This window comes from Ptychodera flava, chromosome 19, assembly GCF_041260155.1.
Source record: "Ptychodera flava strain L36383 chromosome 19, AS_Pfla_20210202, whole genome shotgun sequence".
In the NCBI taxonomy this organism is placed as follows: domain Eukaryota; kingdom Metazoa; phylum Hemichordata; class Enteropneusta; family Ptychoderidae; genus Ptychodera; species Ptychodera flava.
This window is the reverse complement of record NC_091946.1, coordinates 10,315,602-10,334,973: the sequence shown is the minus strand read 5'-3', so window position 1 is coordinate 10,334,973 and position 19,372 is coordinate 10,315,602. Positions and strand designations below refer to the sequence as shown.

At 36.4% G+C, this 19,372-nt stretch overlaps 1 protein-coding gene and 1 long non-coding RNA gene across 4 annotated transcripts in view; both read left to right on the top strand.

The window, feature by feature from the left end:
* LOC139118526 (C-signal-like) overlaps positions 1-16,890 on the top strand; it is a 29,347-nt gene extending 12,457 nt beyond the window's left edge. For all 3 annotated transcript variants that reach the window (XM_070681868.1, XM_070681867.1, XM_070681866.1), the window contains 3 exons: positions 14,660-14,850; positions 15,203-15,352; positions 15,836-16,890. In XM_070681868.1, coding sequence (XP_070537969.1) covers positions 14,660-14,850; positions 15,203-15,352; positions 15,836-16,060 — 566 coding nt within the window. In that variant the 3' untranslated portion in view covers positions 16,061-16,890. The remainder of the gene's footprint in view (positions 1-14,659; positions 14,851-15,202; positions 15,353-15,835) is intronic.
* Positions 1,185-4,557, top strand: LOC139118523 (uncharacterized). Its single transcript, XR_011548752.1, has 3 exons — positions 1,185-1,377; positions 3,390-3,464; positions 3,874-4,557. It is a non-coding gene; the product is annotated as an uncharacterized lncRNA (long non-coding RNA).
* Positions 16,891-19,372: the final 2,482 nt, after the last annotated feature.

Below are 19,372 nucleotides of genomic sequence, written 5' to 3'. Positions count from 1 at the left end.
ACAAAATATAGGCACACGGGGATAGTTACCAGAGTGATATATAATTAGTTTACATACTCAATTACAGGGAAGATTTCTCATTGGTGGAGATTTCATAATGCATCATGTCGGACAATAACTTAGAACCTTTTGAGTTTGATATCTTTTTCAATGGTAATGTGCTTTTCAGAGTAACGTTTTTCTTTGGTTGAAGGGGCGTTGGTATAGTTGGGAGGTTGTGATGCATGGATGGCAACTTGTGTGTCGATCATCAATGCTATCGAGTGAGAGGGTGCAGTTTACCAGTGCGAGCTTTGAACCTGGCCTAAAATTTTCAAACGAATCAGAAAATCTGTCACTTGATATTTCTATTTGTGTGGTGTGAAAAATTCTGTATAATTTTTGGCACCAACAAGCTTTATAAAATGCCATAGAGTTCCAATACACTCACCAGTATCTGAATATCAAGATCTTTTGTGCCTGTTTGAAAGTGTAGTGTTTAAAGTGTTTAAAGATGCATAGAAAATTGTGTAAAGTTTAATTCAAAGCCCTTTTTTGCTCACGTGTTCACACACGTGAGCATATGTCGCAGCGATGTCTGTCTGTCTGTCTGTCTGTCTGTCTGTCTGTCTGTCTGTCTGTCTGTCTGTCTGTCTGTTGGTCCGATATCTCAAAAACGGCTGATCAGATCAGAATCAAATCTGGTACATAGATTCAGTTAGCAAATGGCAAGAACTGATTAGTTTTTGGTGGGTGTGGCTTGCATAATTAAGCCTCATTTGCATAAATATGTATTTTATTAAAACTTGTTATAACTTACAAATGAATGGTCTGAGTGAAGTTAACGTTTGTAGGCTGTTGCAACAGTGCAATGACATTACCTGTTCAATCAATGTACGATATGGATACATAATTAGGTAAATGGGCATAACTGAAATTAATTTGATGGGGGTTTGTTGTCAGTGAAATAAAAAAAAGGCATTACCAACCTTCTGTTGAGGGCGCTTTACAACGGCATCTTCAATAGGTATGTATTGACAGAATTAATTGATTAAATTTGTTCAAACGCTTGACACATTCACAGTTATGTAGATGTGTTTTGTTTGTTTTTTAACTTTGTTGTAATGAATTTATCTTTTTCAAAAAAGTATGTATTGACAGCGGCATGTCTGATACATTTACCCACAAACCCTAGCGGCATAAAGCCAGTCTTACTGCACTTTCGTCTCCCCGCCATCGTCGCGTAAATCAAGTTATACCGTCGATACCGTCGTATCATAACGAGTACATAGTTCTTCGCTTGTCTCCACAGCCTTTCTGTGCTGTGAGTACGCTTATCCGGCTTTTTGCTGTACAAATTCTGAAGCGTGATTTTGATGGACTGTCGGTGTGGTGTCGGTAAGTAATTCAAAGTAATTTGTGTGTGATGTGTTGATTCTATGTCGTGATTTGATGTATGCACCTTTGTTCGATACCACGATTTGACTTGGACGCTTTGAGTTTACGGTTGAGAAAGTGAATAGTACGGTACATGCATCAAAAGAATTGAGAAGGAGCGCGACTGTGACTCGATCGCGACTGGGAGCTGTAGTTCCGAACTTGACTTTTTCATGGCATAGATTTGTACGGTCGGCTCTTGCCCTGCGTACCCTGCTGTGTGTTTCGGGTGTTACACGGCCCCCGCCACTATCATCTACATCATCACATCTTTCATCTAGTCTAATGAGGTCTTCCAAATCCTTTGTATTCATTTAGACCCATATTTTTTGAGCAACGGCTTTTGAGATTTTCTGGCGCACGTTTGTTGGCTCATTATAAAGTGAGTCTTGGTTGGGGTCGACTGTTCAGAGATGACAGCTGTAGTTGCTTCATTGTAAGAAGGCAGACAAGGCCCTCTGTCACAAACCTTAAAAAGTCTGTAGCATGATTGAAAGAATCCATTACTTTACGCTTCACTGTTCTGTGATTAAATGTTTTCTTGGCGTGCGCCAATGTCAGCTACGCTGGCTCCTCTGTAGAATTCATCCATTAGATGTGGTGGGGCCGTGTAACACCTGAAACACACAGCACGGTACGCAGAGCTAGCTAGGTCGGGTAGATTTCTGTGTACGCTGCACTGTCTCCAAAACCCACGTGGGTCCGGCCCGACAGCGTATCCCTTAGCGTACACGAGAGGTCCTGCACGAAGAATAACAACTTGACTGGTGTCAATGTTATTATTATTTCATAAAAATAGTCCACGTAAAGATTGTTTTGTGACAATCGACGAGAGTCATAGGCTGGATAGGCTAATTTTGTCGTGGCACCTAATTTTGTCGTGGCAAAGCCATAGATTAGGGTTAGGGATTTTAGATTGGGCAATAGTTTTCGTTCTCGTAGATGTCGCGGGGACATGGATATTCTAGGTACACTGGTAGCAATGATGAATAGTTACTATTATTGTTTGTGTATAGGGTCTGTTGTGGTGCTCCGAAAGGGTTTCAGGTAATATTTTCATGATATCGTCATAATAATATGTCTGATCATTTACATACTTTTTAGTTTCCTATAATGTGGGACAAGCTACTGAATTTCGATGGTTGGTACTCAGTGGCAAAGACTTTGCTTGGAAAATGCGTTACCATCAAAAGCGAATAAGAATGTAAAATGCCCCCAAAAATCTTCCAGACCCCCCCCCCCAGGATATCAAATGGTCCACCCCATAGGTGGGAAGGCTTGTATAATGAAAAAATGACATTTATTCATCATATTCATAACTTCCAGACAAATATTGCTTGGAAGATCCTGTGAGTAGGCCACCACTGTAATTGTTGATAGATCAATAAAGCCTGTCGGCTGGTAGGAACTGATCAATTAGTGTGTGTGTGTAGTGTGGAGATTTCCTGACTTTCCATCCTGTAAATTTTGACAATTTTCTAAAGTACAGCTTGTAAAAAATTACACAAGTTTAGTAATATGCAGATTAATTTTAGTGCCCTTTCTTATCCAGCTTTGAGTGTTGAATGAATCATTATGAGGACAAAATGGTAATGTGATGAAATGTCACAGGACAAAGTGATGATAAACCATGAATTCATTTATTATTCATGAAAAGTATACTCTATGAGTGAACTAATGAGGTTTAAATGGGTCCTAAAAGATAAACTTAATTTGATGAGATTTACATCCGTGTGTTGCCCTTATATTTCATTAAAACAAAATGACATGTCATACACACATCAAAAACATTAAGATAGCTATTTGAAGAGATTGTTGGACATGGAAGATGTGTGACAAATGTTAAGAGAGCTTTCGATAATGTTGTATCACTGTTCTAGTAAATTATATGGCACTTCATGGAGTCAACAAAATTTATGACAGTGGTCATTTTATATATTAATCCTTGGTGTTATGTTTTTTTTCATTTGCAGAAGTGGTCTATTGATGATTACATCACCACAGGGCATTCATTAGGACATTCCAATTAAATCCACATATTTTTTTGTGTGAGTTCATTCACTTTTGCCATTCTTTGTTAGTCCATGCAGCTTTTCATTGTGTGTGCATTCAGGCATCTAGGTAGATATTTCAGACATGCCCAAACCGATTTCAATTTGTTCTTTGATACTATCAATGCCATCAGGCAGCCATTATGTTATATTTTGTGGCCATTCACAAAGATATGTCTGACATACCTGGACCAATGTCATGCAAACTTGCCTTTGTAGGAATGGTGTCGTGTCATCAATGATGAACTTGTTGGTCAATAATTTCCATGAAAAAAATGGAATAAGTTCTTTACATGTTGTAAAACATCAAATTCATCTTTTTTGCCAATTTTTTTCACCGGTACAAATATGTATATTTAACAGGATGCAATGGATGTCTTACTTTGATTTTTTGTTTCTTTAACAGATTATACCAGGAGGCCATATACGTGGTGAAATTCACTCGCCCATAGGAGGCACAGCAATAACTTGCCTACAGGAGGCGCAATAATAACTTGCCCATAGGAGGCGCAATAATAACTTGCCCATAGGAAGGGCGCAATAATAACTTGCCCATAGGAGGCGCAATAATCATTTGCCCATAGGAGGCGCAAACAATAGCTTGCCCAAAGGGGTACAACACAATCACTTGCCTATAAGAGGCACAGTTGCCCATAGACGGTACAGACTGCCTGTAGAGGCGCGTTCAAGATCACAAATTGATAGTCAACAAGCATTGGTTACAACATTGCTGACAGTACTTTGAGCAAACACTGTTGTGGTTAATTTCGCATTTAGATCACAACTGATTTGACATTGATAATATTCAGTATTAGCTTGCAGAAGAAAAAAAATAAGGCAGTAAAATTTTGTCTTTGTCTTCCTCAGTGTACATTGTGAAATTATACCGTGAATATTTAACAGCACACAAGTTAGTGCTCTATCATTTACTTCCTGATAGGAAACAAGAGTATTGTTTACAGGCAGATTATTTGCAATCAAATAGAATTACTTCAGCGTACTGAATATATAAGGAAGACAGACATTTCTCTACAATTTCTGAAAATTGGCATTCATTTACTTCATAATAAACAAGAACAGTCATACCACATTCTATCATTGTCTACTTATAACTGACAACCCTTTTAACTGCTTTTTTCTGTATAGGTCCAGCTTCCCCAATAAAGTTGGACCTAAATTTTGTAGTGAAAGGGTTCAACGTCTAAACTGCACAATATTGACAAGCAATAACACATTCATAGTCTACAATCTCAACAAACACAATCATTCTTTCATCAATACTTCAACTTTTAAGGTTTCACTTTTCATAACATCAGAAGAAATCAAGGAAGCAATAAGCAACATCAGTCAAATTATTAATTTTTCTTCCTATACAAGTGCTTGAATTGACTGTAAGAACTTATTATAATATTAAGCACACCCATAACACAACGTTACTATAAAACTACAATGAGAGTAAAAAACTGAGCATAAAAGCAAAAATGAAAGAAGTAAATTGTACATGCAACGAAAAAGACAGTTGCAGACTCCTCACAGATGTTACACAAAGGTCAATGTCGAATGTCGAAGGTGATGGTAATTGCTTGTTCCGTGCTATAAGTCTAGGACTCTATGGGACACAAGATCATCATCATGCAATAAGAGTACATACTGTTGACTATGTAATTGAACATTGGGACAGATATGAGGATCCAAACATGGCATATTGTCTCTCAAGATGACTATAGGCAGTATATGTCCAGATCTGAACCAGGTAATGCAACTTATGGAGGGGACATTGAAATAAATGCTGCAGCGCTTGCATATAACATTAATATTGCAGTTCATCTTGACACTTTAAGTGAACCATTAGAGACTGTTGGTAATTCTTCTGTAAGTATACATCTTTTGTATCATGCAATCCGTGTTGAAGGAGAAATTGATAGTGGTCACTATGACTTTCTGCAAAGCACAGAGCAAAATTTGTCACAAGCAATAAATGTAAACAGTTTTGGACCAGTACAAACAGAGAAATCTTCTATGGCGCAAAATGAACATTGTGTAAATTATAGAGAAATAGAGAAACAGAGAGACATAATTGCCAGAGAGAAAAGAGAGAACAAATAGAGTTTAGGCAAAGCGAAAAGCAAAGAGATTTAACAGCCAAGCAAAATAAACGAGCTGATCCAGCATACAGGCAAACTGAAAGGCAAAGAGATGTCAATGCTAAGAAAATTATAAGAACTGATGAGCTGTACAGACAAACTGAAAGGCAAAGAGATGTCAATGCTAAGAAAATTATGAGAACTGATGAGCTGTACAGACAAACTGAAAGGCAAAGAGATGTCAATGCTAAGAAAATTATGAGAACTGATGAGCTGTACAGACAAACTGAAAGGCAAAGAGATGTCAATGCTAAGAAAATTATGAGAACTGATGAGCTGTACAGACAAACTGAAAGGCAAAGAGATGTCAATGCTAAGAAAATTATGAGAACTGATGAGCTGTACAGACAAACTGAAAGGCAAAGAGATGTCAATGCTAAGAAAATTATAAGAACTGATGAGCTGTAACAGACAAACTGAAAGGCAAAGAGATGTCAATGCTAAGAAAATTATGAGAACTGATGAGCTGTACAGACAAACTGAAAGGCAAAGAGATGTCAATGCTAAGAAAATTATGAGAACTGATGAGCTGTACAGACAAACTGAAAGGCAAAGAGATGTCAATGCTAAGAAAATTATGAGAACTGATGAGCTGTACAGACAAACTGAAAGGCAAAGAGATGTCAATGCTAAGAAAATTATGAGAACTGATGAGCTGTACAGACAAACTGAAAGGCAAAGAGATGTCAATGCTAAGTAAAAAAAATTATGAGAACTGATGACCTGTACAGACAAACTGAAAGGCAAAGAGATGTCAATGCTAAGAAAACTATGAGAGCTGATGATGTGTATAAACAAACTGAAAGGCAAAGAGATGTCAATGCTAAGAAAATTATGAGAACTGATGAGCTGTACAGACAAACTGAAAGGCAAAGAGATGTCAATGCTAAGAAAACTATGAGAGCTGATGATGTGTATAAACAAACTGAAAACAAGAGAAACAGGACATCAATGAAATTGAGAAGGTCTGATGATGAGTACAGACAAACTGAAAGGGAAAGAAATGCTAATGCTAAAAAGACAAAGAGAACTGACCAGGTCTTCAGGGAAAGCGAAAAGATCAGAGATGCCAATATTAAAAGTATTAAAAGAACTGATAAATCATATAGAGAGAGAGAGCAAATGAGAGATAGATTAAACAAACTAAACAACAGAAGATGTAGTGCTGCCAAATCTATTGAAGAGCTGATACAAATTTTTCACGGTGCAGTTCAGAATGGCCCAAATTTTGTATGTGTGTGCTGCCAACAGCTGTGGTACAGAGAAAGTGTTTTGAACTACAATAATGTTAAAGAAAAGTTAAACACCTTTGCATCATCTCAGGCTACAGATAATGATATGGCACCATTATGTAAAACTTGCTATTCATATTTAAAAGAGTCAAAGTTGCCTCCTTGTTCTGTGGCCAATAACATGTCATTTCCATTAATTCCCCCGAGTTACAGTTACATCCACTAGAAGAAAGACTTGTTGCCTTACGCATTCCATTCATGCAAATAAGAGAATTGCCAAGAGGTAGACAAGTTAGTCTCAGAGGTAACATAGTCAATGTTATAGCTGATGTATCAACTACTGTCTCTACATTACCTAGAACTTTAAATGAATCGCAGACAATACCTGTCAAATTTAAAAGAAAGATTAGCTATAGTCATGCCTATCAGGTAGAGAATGTCAGACCAGTGAAAGTCTTACAAGCAGCTAATTGGTTAGTTAAAAATAGCCCCTTATATAAAGCAGAACTGATTACAATATCTACAGATTGGGTGTTTGCAGAAAGGATGAAAACCACAATTGGCAGGAATTTTGTGAGGAAAATGACGATCATGATTATTCTCACATGTCTGACAAACAAACATGTAAACAAGATGACAGTAATGATCATGATGATCATGATGATGATGATAATTGGACTGAAGAAATAAAATTGGAAGATCATCCTGCTGGCACACTGGATACAATGCTGTCACCTTTATATGATCAACACACAGACTCTGATGGCGCAGTTTGTTATGCACCAGGCGAGAACAATAAACCACTAGGAATATTTCAAGACAAATATTCTGAGGAGCTCTCATTTCCAACAATATATTGTGGTCAACCCAGACAAAAGAAACGCATAGTCCCTGTATTATATAGTACATTGTGTAAATGGGAACTTCGACACAAAGATAGGAGAGTTGCAAAGTCGATGCCTAACATTTTCTTTAAACTAAAAAAATTACAAATCAAGCAGATTAAAGACAAGGCAACATTATGTTTGCGAAAATGTAATCTGAAGGGCCGCAAATTAACAGCTGGTGAGCTTCAATCACCACAAAATGTTGATAAAATTGTTCGACTTGATGAGGGATTCAGAGTGTTGAAGACACTTAGAGGTTCACCACCATACTGGGAGAGTGCAAAGAAAGATATATTTGCCATGATACGTCAACTTGGTATTCCAACATTTTTCATGTCATTTTCATCAGCAGAATCTAAATGGATACATCTATTGAAAATTCTTGGAAGGACAGTTCACAACAAGGAATACACAGATGACGATGTATTGAACATGTCTTGGAATACAAAATCTGATTTGATAAAATCTGACCCTGTTACGTGTGCTCGACACTTTGACTATTCATTTCAACGATTTATGCATGATTTCCTAATGAGCTCACATCATCCAATTGGTGAAATACACGATTACTTTTACAGAGTGGAATTCCAACAAAGAGGATCACCACATATACACATGCTTGTATGGATTAAAGATGCACCACAATATGGTGAAAATAGTGATGATGACATCACACAATTCATAGATCAGTATATTACATGTTCAAATGATACCAGTAATGAATCCTTCGCTGAATTGATAAATTATCAAATGCACAGACATGCAAAAACCTGTAAGAAAAAAGGCCAATGTGTTTGCAGATTTGGATTTCCTGTGCCACCTATGCCAAGAACAATGATATTGCAGCCATTGCCAATGGATACTGATGAAAGCACAGAACAGATCCTTCAAAAGCACTATGAAAATATCAAGACTGCTGTTACTGATTTACAATTTGGAGAAACTCTTTCTTTTCTGAATTCTTAAATAAACTACAACTTGATGAACAAACCTATATTAATGCAATACAGTCATCTCTAACATCAGACAAAATATTCCTCAAGAGGTCACCAAATGAAATAAGAATTAACAGCTACAATGAAACCCTACTCAAAGCTTGGAGAGCAAACATGGACATTCAATTCATTCTTGATCCATATGCATGTGCCATGTACATCGCATCTTACATTAGTAAAGCTCAACGTGGAATGAGTAATTTGCTCAGTAGGGCTGTGGAAGAAGCAAGGGAAGGATGTCATGATATCAGAGAAAGTGTCAGGCATATAGGAAACAAATTCCTTAATCATGTTGAAGTTAGTGCTCAAGAAGCTGTTTACCTTGTTATGCAAATGAGACTAAGAAGAGCTTCACGCGGCTTCACATTTATTAACACATCACCCCCTGATGATAGAGTTATCCTATTGAAACCTCTTGATGACATACAAAACATGCGTCCAAATGCTACTGACATAGAAAGTGATAGCATCTTGAAAAAATATGAGAGGCGCCCAAAAGCCCTTGAGAAATTGTGCTTGGCAGACTTGGCAGCATGGTACAGTTTTCAAAAGTTAAAAGATAACCCGCAAGATCATTATCAAGATAATGATGACTTCTACAAAACTGATGAAGAGGATGATGATGATGAAAACAACACAATATATCAGATACGTGGCCTTGTGTATAAAAAACGCACCAAAAGTAAAGTTATCAGATATGTTCGTTTCCATAGGGAAAAAGACAAAGAAAATCATTACAGAGAGTTAATAATGTTGTTTTATCCTTGGCGAAATGAAAATGAACTCCTTGCAGGGTGCAAAACATACTATGATCGTTACATGCAAGTGAAATTTGAAGTAGATTCTAAAGAAAAGGAGTACAATAAAAATGCTCAGGAATTAGATCAAGCTATTGAAGCAGTACAAAACACAGCCATTGATATGTTTGATAATGTTGCTCCAAATACACAACATCAGGAACATCAAGACATTTTAGAAGGATCAAGGCCAAGTGACATATTGAGTATGTTTGCACCATGTGATGAGAGTCATTCTAAATATGACATTGGACAGGACATTGGCATCAGTACAAATAATCCCATTATTGAAGATCTTCAACAACCACGAATGGCTGATAATGAATTATATCCACTTTTACAGAAACTCAACAAGAAACAAAAAGAAATATTCTATCACATAGTACATTGGATGAAAACAAGGACAGAGCCGTTAAATATTTTTGTAACAGGTGGCGCTGGTGTAGGGAAATCTCTTGTTCTCAAATCATTGTATCAAGTACTTTTAAAATATCTTTCAAATCTTCCTGGTGAAAATCCTGACAACATACACTTATTACTAGTTGCACCTACTGGAAAAGCTGCTTACAACATTAAGGGTACTACAATTCATTCAGCTTTTCAAATTCCTGCATCCCAAGGTTTTCATTATAGACCACTGACATCAGAAAGACTTAATACTCTACAAGCAAAATACAGGAACTTAAAAGTCATATTCATAGATGAAATCTCCATGGTTGGTAATGGTATGTTAAATTATATCAATCTCAGACTACAACAGATAATGGCCAACAATAAAATCTTCGGTGGTGTCAGCGTTGTTAGCTTTGGCGACTTATATCAATTAAAACCTGTCTTTGATGGTTGGATATTTAACGACCTTCAACATGATTATGGGCCATTGGCTGTCAACATCTGGAAAGACCTGTTCAAAATGTTTGAATTAACAGATATTATGAGGCAAAAGGATGACCAGAATTTTGCTAAATTACTCAACCGTATACGTGAGGGAAAGCATACATCTCATGACATAAAAGTTCTGCAAACTCGAATAGTCAGTGTTGATAAAAAAACTTCATCTATTGATGAGTCGACAGTACATCTTTATTGCGAGAACAGACTTGTTGATGACCACAATGCAATAGCATATGACAGACTTACAGGAATAAAAACATGTATACCTGCTACTGATACAGTCATTGGCGATGTCTCTGAGATCATAAAACACAAAACATTAGGTATTGTTCTCATGCTTCCTGCTCAAAAAACAATGGGGTTAGTTTCTAAATTATCAATTGGAACAAATCAGCGTATTGAGCTTTGCATTAATCTGTCTGTAAATGATGGATTGATAAATGGTACTCCAGGAGTAATCAAATACATCGATGGACCTGATTTGCATCATGTTACTATTCTATGGATTTTATTTGATGACGATTGTGTTGGCAAAAACCTGCGACGTGAAAAACGGCATTTAATACATGACAAAGTATCTCACAGATGGACGCCAGTTTTACAGATATCACGGCAATTTAGAGTGGGAAGACACAAAAATGCAGAAGTTGTGAGAAAACAATTTCCACTCAGACCAGCTAGTGCCAAAACAATACATCGTTGTCAAGGTGATACACTTAACAATGTGGTTGTGGACTTCAGTACAGCAAACAAGAGAAATCAGTGTCATGTACACTATGTTGCTTTAAGCAGAGTGACTAAACTTACAGGTCTCAACATAACCACATTACAAGAAAATCAAATATCAGTTAGCACTGATGTTACACAAGAGATGCAACGCATGAGAACCCATTCCATGCTACAACTCTGTTTCACATTACCATATATTATATCGAACAGATCATTATTACTTATCAAAATGTGAGATCTCTTCATTGCCATTTCAAGATGTTGCTAGTGATTTCAGCTTAACTTCAGCTGATGTACTAATTTGCAGTGAATCAAGACTACAAACCGGCGATCACAATGATGACTTCAGAATAGCAGACTTCAACCTTTCAGACAGGATGATAAAAAACCGTCAAAACAACACCAGACCATATCATGGTATGGTTATGTACAGCAAAGAAAACACTCTTGAAGCTACCCCACAGACACTGCATTGTTTTAATACAGATTTCTTAATTGCAATACACAAAACAACATTTGGTTTAGTTCAAATTGTTGGTGTTTAAAATCAACCATCATCACCTACATCAAACTTACAACATGCTCTTCTTCAGCTCATCCATACACTTGAGTACAATCTACCAACCGTGATCATTGGTGATTTCAATGTTGACTTACAAAAGCAAACACAATCTACAAGACAACTATCTGAACTTATGACAAAGCACTTCAACTACACACAAGTTATTGAGGAGTCAACAACAGACTATGGATCATGCCTTGATCACATTTACACTAACATCCATTGCATGCAAAGTGGTGTACTTGAGTCATACTATAGTGACCACAAACCAATTTGGATTGCATTGTAAAATAGAATTAAATCAAAAACTGCGGTCATACTAATTACTGCCCGTGACTACCCGTAGCTGCCTGAGAACTGCCCGAGGAAAAAGTGGGACAAAACAGGTTCAGTTTATTTCATGCCCAGCCAAACCCAAAATATCATTGATTTGACGTTAACCTGATGTTTCTCCAGCCGTTTTGAAACACTGAAGACACCGGGCTTCGAGGACGTCGCCAGCTTGACATTGACTTCATACCATTCAGTCCGAGAGATGGTACAATAATCTCGCCAAACGCTCACAGTTTGACAGCTTACCACCCCTTGCACTGAATGGTATGATCTCACAATCAACTGTAAAGAAAAAAAATTGAAAGATTTCTGCAGTGATGTCAATTACACTTAAGGATTACTCAGCAAGGGCACTTTGCAAGACCAGTACTGGTTAGCCACTTTCATACAGAGGAATTTCTCCTTACTACTCTTACACAAAAACACTCCATTATTTCTCCGTACTACTCATACTAACTCTCTATTGCTATTTAAACTATGTCCTTCTCAATGGCTCATTTTAATCTATTTTCTTGAAAGATTTATCAAAAATAGCCATGTTGTTTATCTTTTACTTGAGTTCTTAAAAATAAAAATGGTTTTCTGAAAGAATGCGTATATGGCTTTTCATTACTTTATGGTGATATCACTTTGGCCTATACAGTGTGAAGCACTGTACCAATCAATTGCACTTGTTATGTAAATGCTGATACAATGCCAGAAGCCAAAGACATTCAGCATTTTTTCCACCGAATTCATATTTGTAAATAAAAGGCCGTTGTCATTGGTCTGTCATGATAATGTCCATGATCTTGATCATCACAGCTTAAAAAACTTTAAAACTATTGGCAAAAGTTTAAATTTACAGACAAATGCAATATCTATGAAAACACGTGAGCATTTTCAGTTCATGTCTGTTGTCTATTTGACACAACAATGCCATGCACAGATTGGCATAGATCCGTTACAAATCCAAAGACTTTTAGGAATGATCATTCCTCATGGTCTTTATTTATTTTTTGCTCACGTGTTCACACACGTGAGCATATGTCGCAGCGATGTCTGTCTGTCTGTCTGTCTGTCTGTCTGTCTGTCTGTCTGTCTGTTGGTCCGATATCTCAAAAACAGCTAATCAGATCAGAATCAAATCTCGTAAGTAGATTCAGTTAGCCAATGGCAAGAACTGATTAGTTTTTGGTGGTTGTGGCCTGCATACTTTTTGCTCATTTGCATAATTAATGATTTTAGAAAAAATTGATATACATTAAAAATGACTGCACACAATTCGACGAGATTTAATACAAATGTTGATCACACCAAAATATATCAGTAGTGGGAACCATTAAGGGGTGACATGAAAGATACTTGCTAGTTTGCATATTTAATGAACTTTCCTAATTAGGGATATATATCTGATTTGACTCGATCAAAATTGACCAAACTTGGTATGTATATTGAAGATAAGAAGTCTTCAAGCATTTTAACTTCACCCAATTCCTAATTTGCATATTTAATGAAATTTGCTAATAAGGGATATATATTTGAATTGACCGGACTAAAGTTGATGAAACTTGCTATGTACATTAATGACACTATAATATAATATTATTGAGAGTCATTAAGCATTTTCTCTTCAGCCAATTCGTAATTTGCATATTTAATGAACTTTCCTAATTAGGGATATATATCTGAATTGACTTGACTGAAGTTGACAAAACTTGCTACATATATTGAAGATACTATGATACAACATAATTGAAAGTCATTAAGCATTTTTATTTCAGGCAATTCCTAATTTACATATTTAATGAACTTTGCTAATTAGGGATATATATTTGAATTGACCGGACCAAAGTTGATGAACCTTGCTATATACATTAAAGATGTCATGTCAGCTAATTTATAATTTGCATATCTAATGAGCTTTCACAGTTCGGCATATATGGCTTGAAGGACTTGGCCAAAGGTAATTACACATAAAGTGGTGATACAATGACAGAAGTCAAAGAACTTTAATATTTTTATTTCAGCTAATTACATATTTCTATACTTCATGAACTTTTAGAATTAATCGGCGGTGAATATTGTTCATTATACTGATCATATTACTTTCAATGAAGTTGAAAACATGTGGCAAAGGTTCAAATTTACATAGAATGAAATATATAATGAAACGTGAGCATTTTCAGTTCATATCTGGTACGTGTCTTGGAACATTGGATTGTCATGCTGAACATGTGCTGACAGAATAGCGCCCTCAACGTTCAAACATTCTTCTTCGTTGATCCAAACTGTCATAAGAAAACTTCTGATGATAGAAAACATTCTATGAAATAAGAAGTTGCATGTCAACAACGTTTGAGCTTACAATATTCTTGTATGATTTTTCTTTTTCTTTAAATGAGTGAGATGTTTTGCTCTAAAGTGTTACTGGTATTACATGACATTATTTGTACAGTCCCTCTGACTGAGATTATATGGACTTTTGATTAATGTACATTTTTGATCGCTTGTTTTTGTTGAGCTTGATAACATATATCTATTGTGTCCAGATTTTTTTCATTCCACACAGAAGGAATTGTATTAATATTGCAAAATGAGTAAACTTATCTAGGGAAATGTAAAAACTTTGGTATACAGATGTTGCAGACACGGCCACCATTGACAGTGCAGCTCTGCAGGTGGAAAAGATACTGGCTGGGGATGGACTCAACCTGCTGATAAACAATGCTGGCTTAGCTGTGAGGGAACCGTCAATTGAAGATGTCACTGAGGAAAATATGATGTCACTTTACAAAGTGAACACAGTTGGTCCATTGCTAACTGTCAAGGTAAGTCATATTGGCATGGATTAGGCACCATACACAGCATTGATTGAATCTCTCGAATAATGAACTTGTCTGTTTATATACAGGGTGTCAATAAGTGCCAATTTTGCAACCCCCCCAACATATTAAGTGGTCCATCCCTTCTCAATGGTACATGTTCTCAAATTACATCCTCTGTATTGACATAGGGTTCTATTGTGATTGATTACTTCACTGTCCAAGTTGATTGTTTTGATTATATTTCACATATGTGTGCATTGAAAATTACTGTCAAAATATTGATAAGAAGATTTGACAAGATATATCTTGTACTTGTTTGTGTGGTTATGTCAGTTTCTTTGTTTCATTTTCACAGAGATTTCTACCGCTGATAAGGAAAGCGGCACAGAACTATGGCAAAGATGAGTATAGTGCATCACGTGCTGCAATCATGAGCGTGTCTTCAAAAGTGGCTTCCATCAATGAGAATAAAATGGGTCAATATTACAGCATCAGGTGTTCCAAGGTAAGTGTGCCTGTGTGTGAATAGGAAAGGTTGTTGACAAATAATGTTGTTGTTCTCTCATTATATGCTAAAATAAACCTTTGTCCTCAAATGAGAAGAGATCTTTCGAAATAATGCATGTAAGAACACATAAAACTGCTAATTTGGGGATGAAACATGGACTTTAATTTCATCTGAGTCCGATCCAATTGATCATTCATGATGCAAAATTTTCTGTGCGCATTTGTTTAAGTATGATCTTGATATCTTTGCCACTTTTATATCATCAACCTAATTGTGGTGTTTTGTGTTTGAAGTACCCCTGTTGCCATGACAATAAATTGCCCATGTTCACCAGACAGTTTTCAATTGTCAGGATATATCAGTCAACATTTGATTTTCTTTTGTGCATGTGTATGCACTCTATCCATTTTGAAATGACTGCTTACATGTCTTTACCGACAGTTACATAGCTGTTCAGCACAATGATTCCTCTCTTTGCAGGTCGCTTTGCACATGGTCAGCAAGAATCTCAGCATTGAACTTGAAGCTGATAAAGTAATGGTGGTAAATCTGCATCCATGGTGGGTCCGGACTGACATGGGAGGACCTAATGCTAGTACCACGGCGGAAGAATGTGTCCGTGGTTTTATGAATGTCATGGCAACAAGAACAAAGGAACATAATGCACTGTCTTATGATTTCAAAGGAAACTTGGTTCCATGGTAATTTATTTTCAGACAGGAAATGACATCGTAGACATGTCTTAGACATATTTGAAGTAAAGTTTGTGTTCTTGCTCATTTGTCTGTTTTTCAGATGGCATTTTATTATTTTATTCTCTGACAAAGTACACAGTGTCCAGTTCAACGTCATGCTATTCAAAAGTTTGTGTCCATTGAACTGAAATCAGCTTACAAACTTAAATTTATATAAAATCGTAGCTTTTTATAAATCTCATCAGGGATAGTCAGTTTAAGTGCAATGAAATTTTGTATAATATTCCCAATCAAAGTGTTTAACGCAGTGAAATAAGATTTATGTTCTCTAGTTAATATTTTCAAACTTCTAAAAACTTTATAAACGCGAGATTATATTTTCTTGTCTTGATTATATATGTAAATCAAGTAGTGTGTCTTTAGAAAGCGATTATAATTCCATGTCATATTTCATGTATGCCCTCTAACTGTTCATGTTGCTGAAGACTTCACGTCACTTTAAGAATTTCTTTAAACTTTCTTGAGTAATCCAAATACCAATTTAGGAAGGTTATACAGTTATTTTCAGTCAAGTTAACCCTTTTGAGTCCTTGGCATTTCAGTGTGGCCTTGGAGGGGAGGGGGCGCAAAATTAATGACATAGTAATAAACATGGTGTTCTCTTTTTTGGGAAAAAGCGAAACTTTTTCGTGTCACTTCCATGTCCCAACACAAATTAGGTGATTTTGTATAAATCGCAAATGGTGCTTATTATTGTATAACCAGTATGCGTCAGAGTAATGTACTAATTAAAAAATTAACAAAACAATATAGTTGTATTAAATTAGTATTCGTGTTAAATTTACTGTTTCTCAAGTTGTTTTTTTATCACAAATGAAAAGAACTATAATGACTTCAGTAAGGCTTTTATCTTTGTTGCCTCTCAGGATATCTTTATATGTCTTAAAAAATCAGAAACAGAATGTTTAAAATATAACTTTTAAAATATACATGAATATATATGTGTGTGTGTCTGTGCAGGAAACGATCTAGTCGCACTTTTTGGTACATTAAAGGCAGTGAAAATCAAACGCCTTTGTTACTTTTCTCGATATCTATTTCTGACATGCATGCAGTACGCAAACTTTCTAGAATTTTGATTGCGAGGTGTACAGGTCACCGCCTCCCTTGGACATCGACTGATCTGATTAAATATAAAAGCTGGATTTTCAAGCTTACAACAAACTACCATGGGGTCGTTACCCGGTGTCCAAGTGTAGAACAAAGTCGTGACAATACGCAGCCCAGTATGCTACAAAATAGTTTTTTTGTTATTTTTCATATAATTTTCATTGAATCATCCTGACGTATCTCGGAGGCACATTTCGAAAATTGCATTACTGTTGCTCAGAGCAAGTTTCAGCATACCTCTGATGGTACCATTGTTTGGCCAAGGTACGCTCCGTCACCAAGGTCTGTCAAACCTACATATCCGAGCTCAGGCCCATTCTTAGACGTTAGAATAAGGTTTACAATGGTTGAGATGTACTCCAGCCCGGTTACCGATAATAATATGGAAATATTCTGATCTGAAGAGAAAAATATCTGATCTGTAGTGACAGTTGTTAATAGCAAAATGTCTGCCTCACCAGGTGTTTGCACAATGTGTTGACATGAACTAGAAAAATTGGCGATTCTATATATATTATTATTATTAATATATTATTCCGAAGTCGTCAAAATATTTAATTTATGTTTCCATACTTAAAATGTTACTTTTGTTTTAGAATTCTGAATTGTTTTATATTTTCTACCCATAAGGTTTACTACGGAATGACACCACGGAAGTGGTCAATACCGGAAGAGAACTCGTACTCGTGACGAATTTCATTGATATTGGCGAGTGGACTTTGAATTTCTACGATAGCAGCAGTCTCCACATTGTCGTCAACGCAACCAGTCAAATAGATACAAACGATACTAACGATACAAAATTAATACTTTTTTCAAAGCAAAGATATCTTGTCTCATACTCTGAGTCTTCAGAACACATTTCACGCGACGTTTTATCAAAATGAAGTCGGACAGGTCGGTTAGGTCGGTTCCTGGATTTTTAGGCCTTTATTGTGCAGTTTCACACAAAAGTTTTGCAAAACGGCGGTATGAATGTGTGGACTCATCCCCCCGTGAAATTATTTAACTACCAAAACTGAGAAGTTAAATACCCGTGCAATACACGATATATGGCGACTCTGTAATTCTCTAAAAAGGAAACGTACCCATCGCCGGTGAGCCGAAAAAGGGTACCAAGTGACCAGTATCGTCTTCACTATAGAAAGTGTACAGGAAATCTATTTGACTGGTTGCGTTGACGACAATGTGGAGACTGCTGCTATCGTAGAAATTCAAAGTCCACTCGCCAATATCAATGAAATTCGTCACGAGTACGAGTTCTCTTCCGGTATGGACTACTTCCGTGGTGTCATTCCGTAGTAAACCTTATGGGTAGAAAATGTAAAACAATTCAGAATTCTATAACAAAAGTAACATTTTGAGTATGGAAACATAAATTAAATATTTTGACGACTTCGGAATAATACATTTTTACGTTTACATCTTGCTACGAAAATAATCAAATGTGATTACCGCCCTCACTTAACGGACCCTTTCTGTCAGAATCACTTCGAAAAGTCCATAACCTTAATAAGCATAAGTACATCAGAGATTAAAATCGCACAAATGTCAGTTATAGAAATTATCTTATTTTTACCACAAAAATTACCAAAGTGACTTAAATACTGATGTGGATATTAATAGTAAAAGTGGTCTGTAGTAATATTTAATAGCAGTTTTATAGAATTCGGTTTGGAACGAAATCTTATCCATAGAAATACTTACCGTCTGGGCCTGTAACATCATACGAAATCCTACTCAGCGATTTGTCAGTCGTAGACACTGAAATTTTAATCTTGGAAACTGTGTTGTCCACTGGAAATGTGACACTACTCTTTCCAATCACGTCTACGATTAGAATGGTGACTTCTGCGCCTTCAAAGCTTAGATTGATAATCTCAGTGGCTGTAGACAGCTCAACTTTTGTAACTTGGAGAATTAGTCCACCCGTGGCCGTAGAGATTCTTTCATAAGCGTCCAGACTGCGTCTTCTACGAGGGCGTTGTTTAGTCATGGGTACAATAACATTTTCTATTTATGAAAAGACAACAGACATAAAAATCGTTATCACTCCGATAGGTAGAGACAGGTCAATTACTTCAGCCTCTGATTATTTTTCGGGTACGTATTTTTACCTCAACGAATTCGACCCTTTCAGGGATCCTCAATT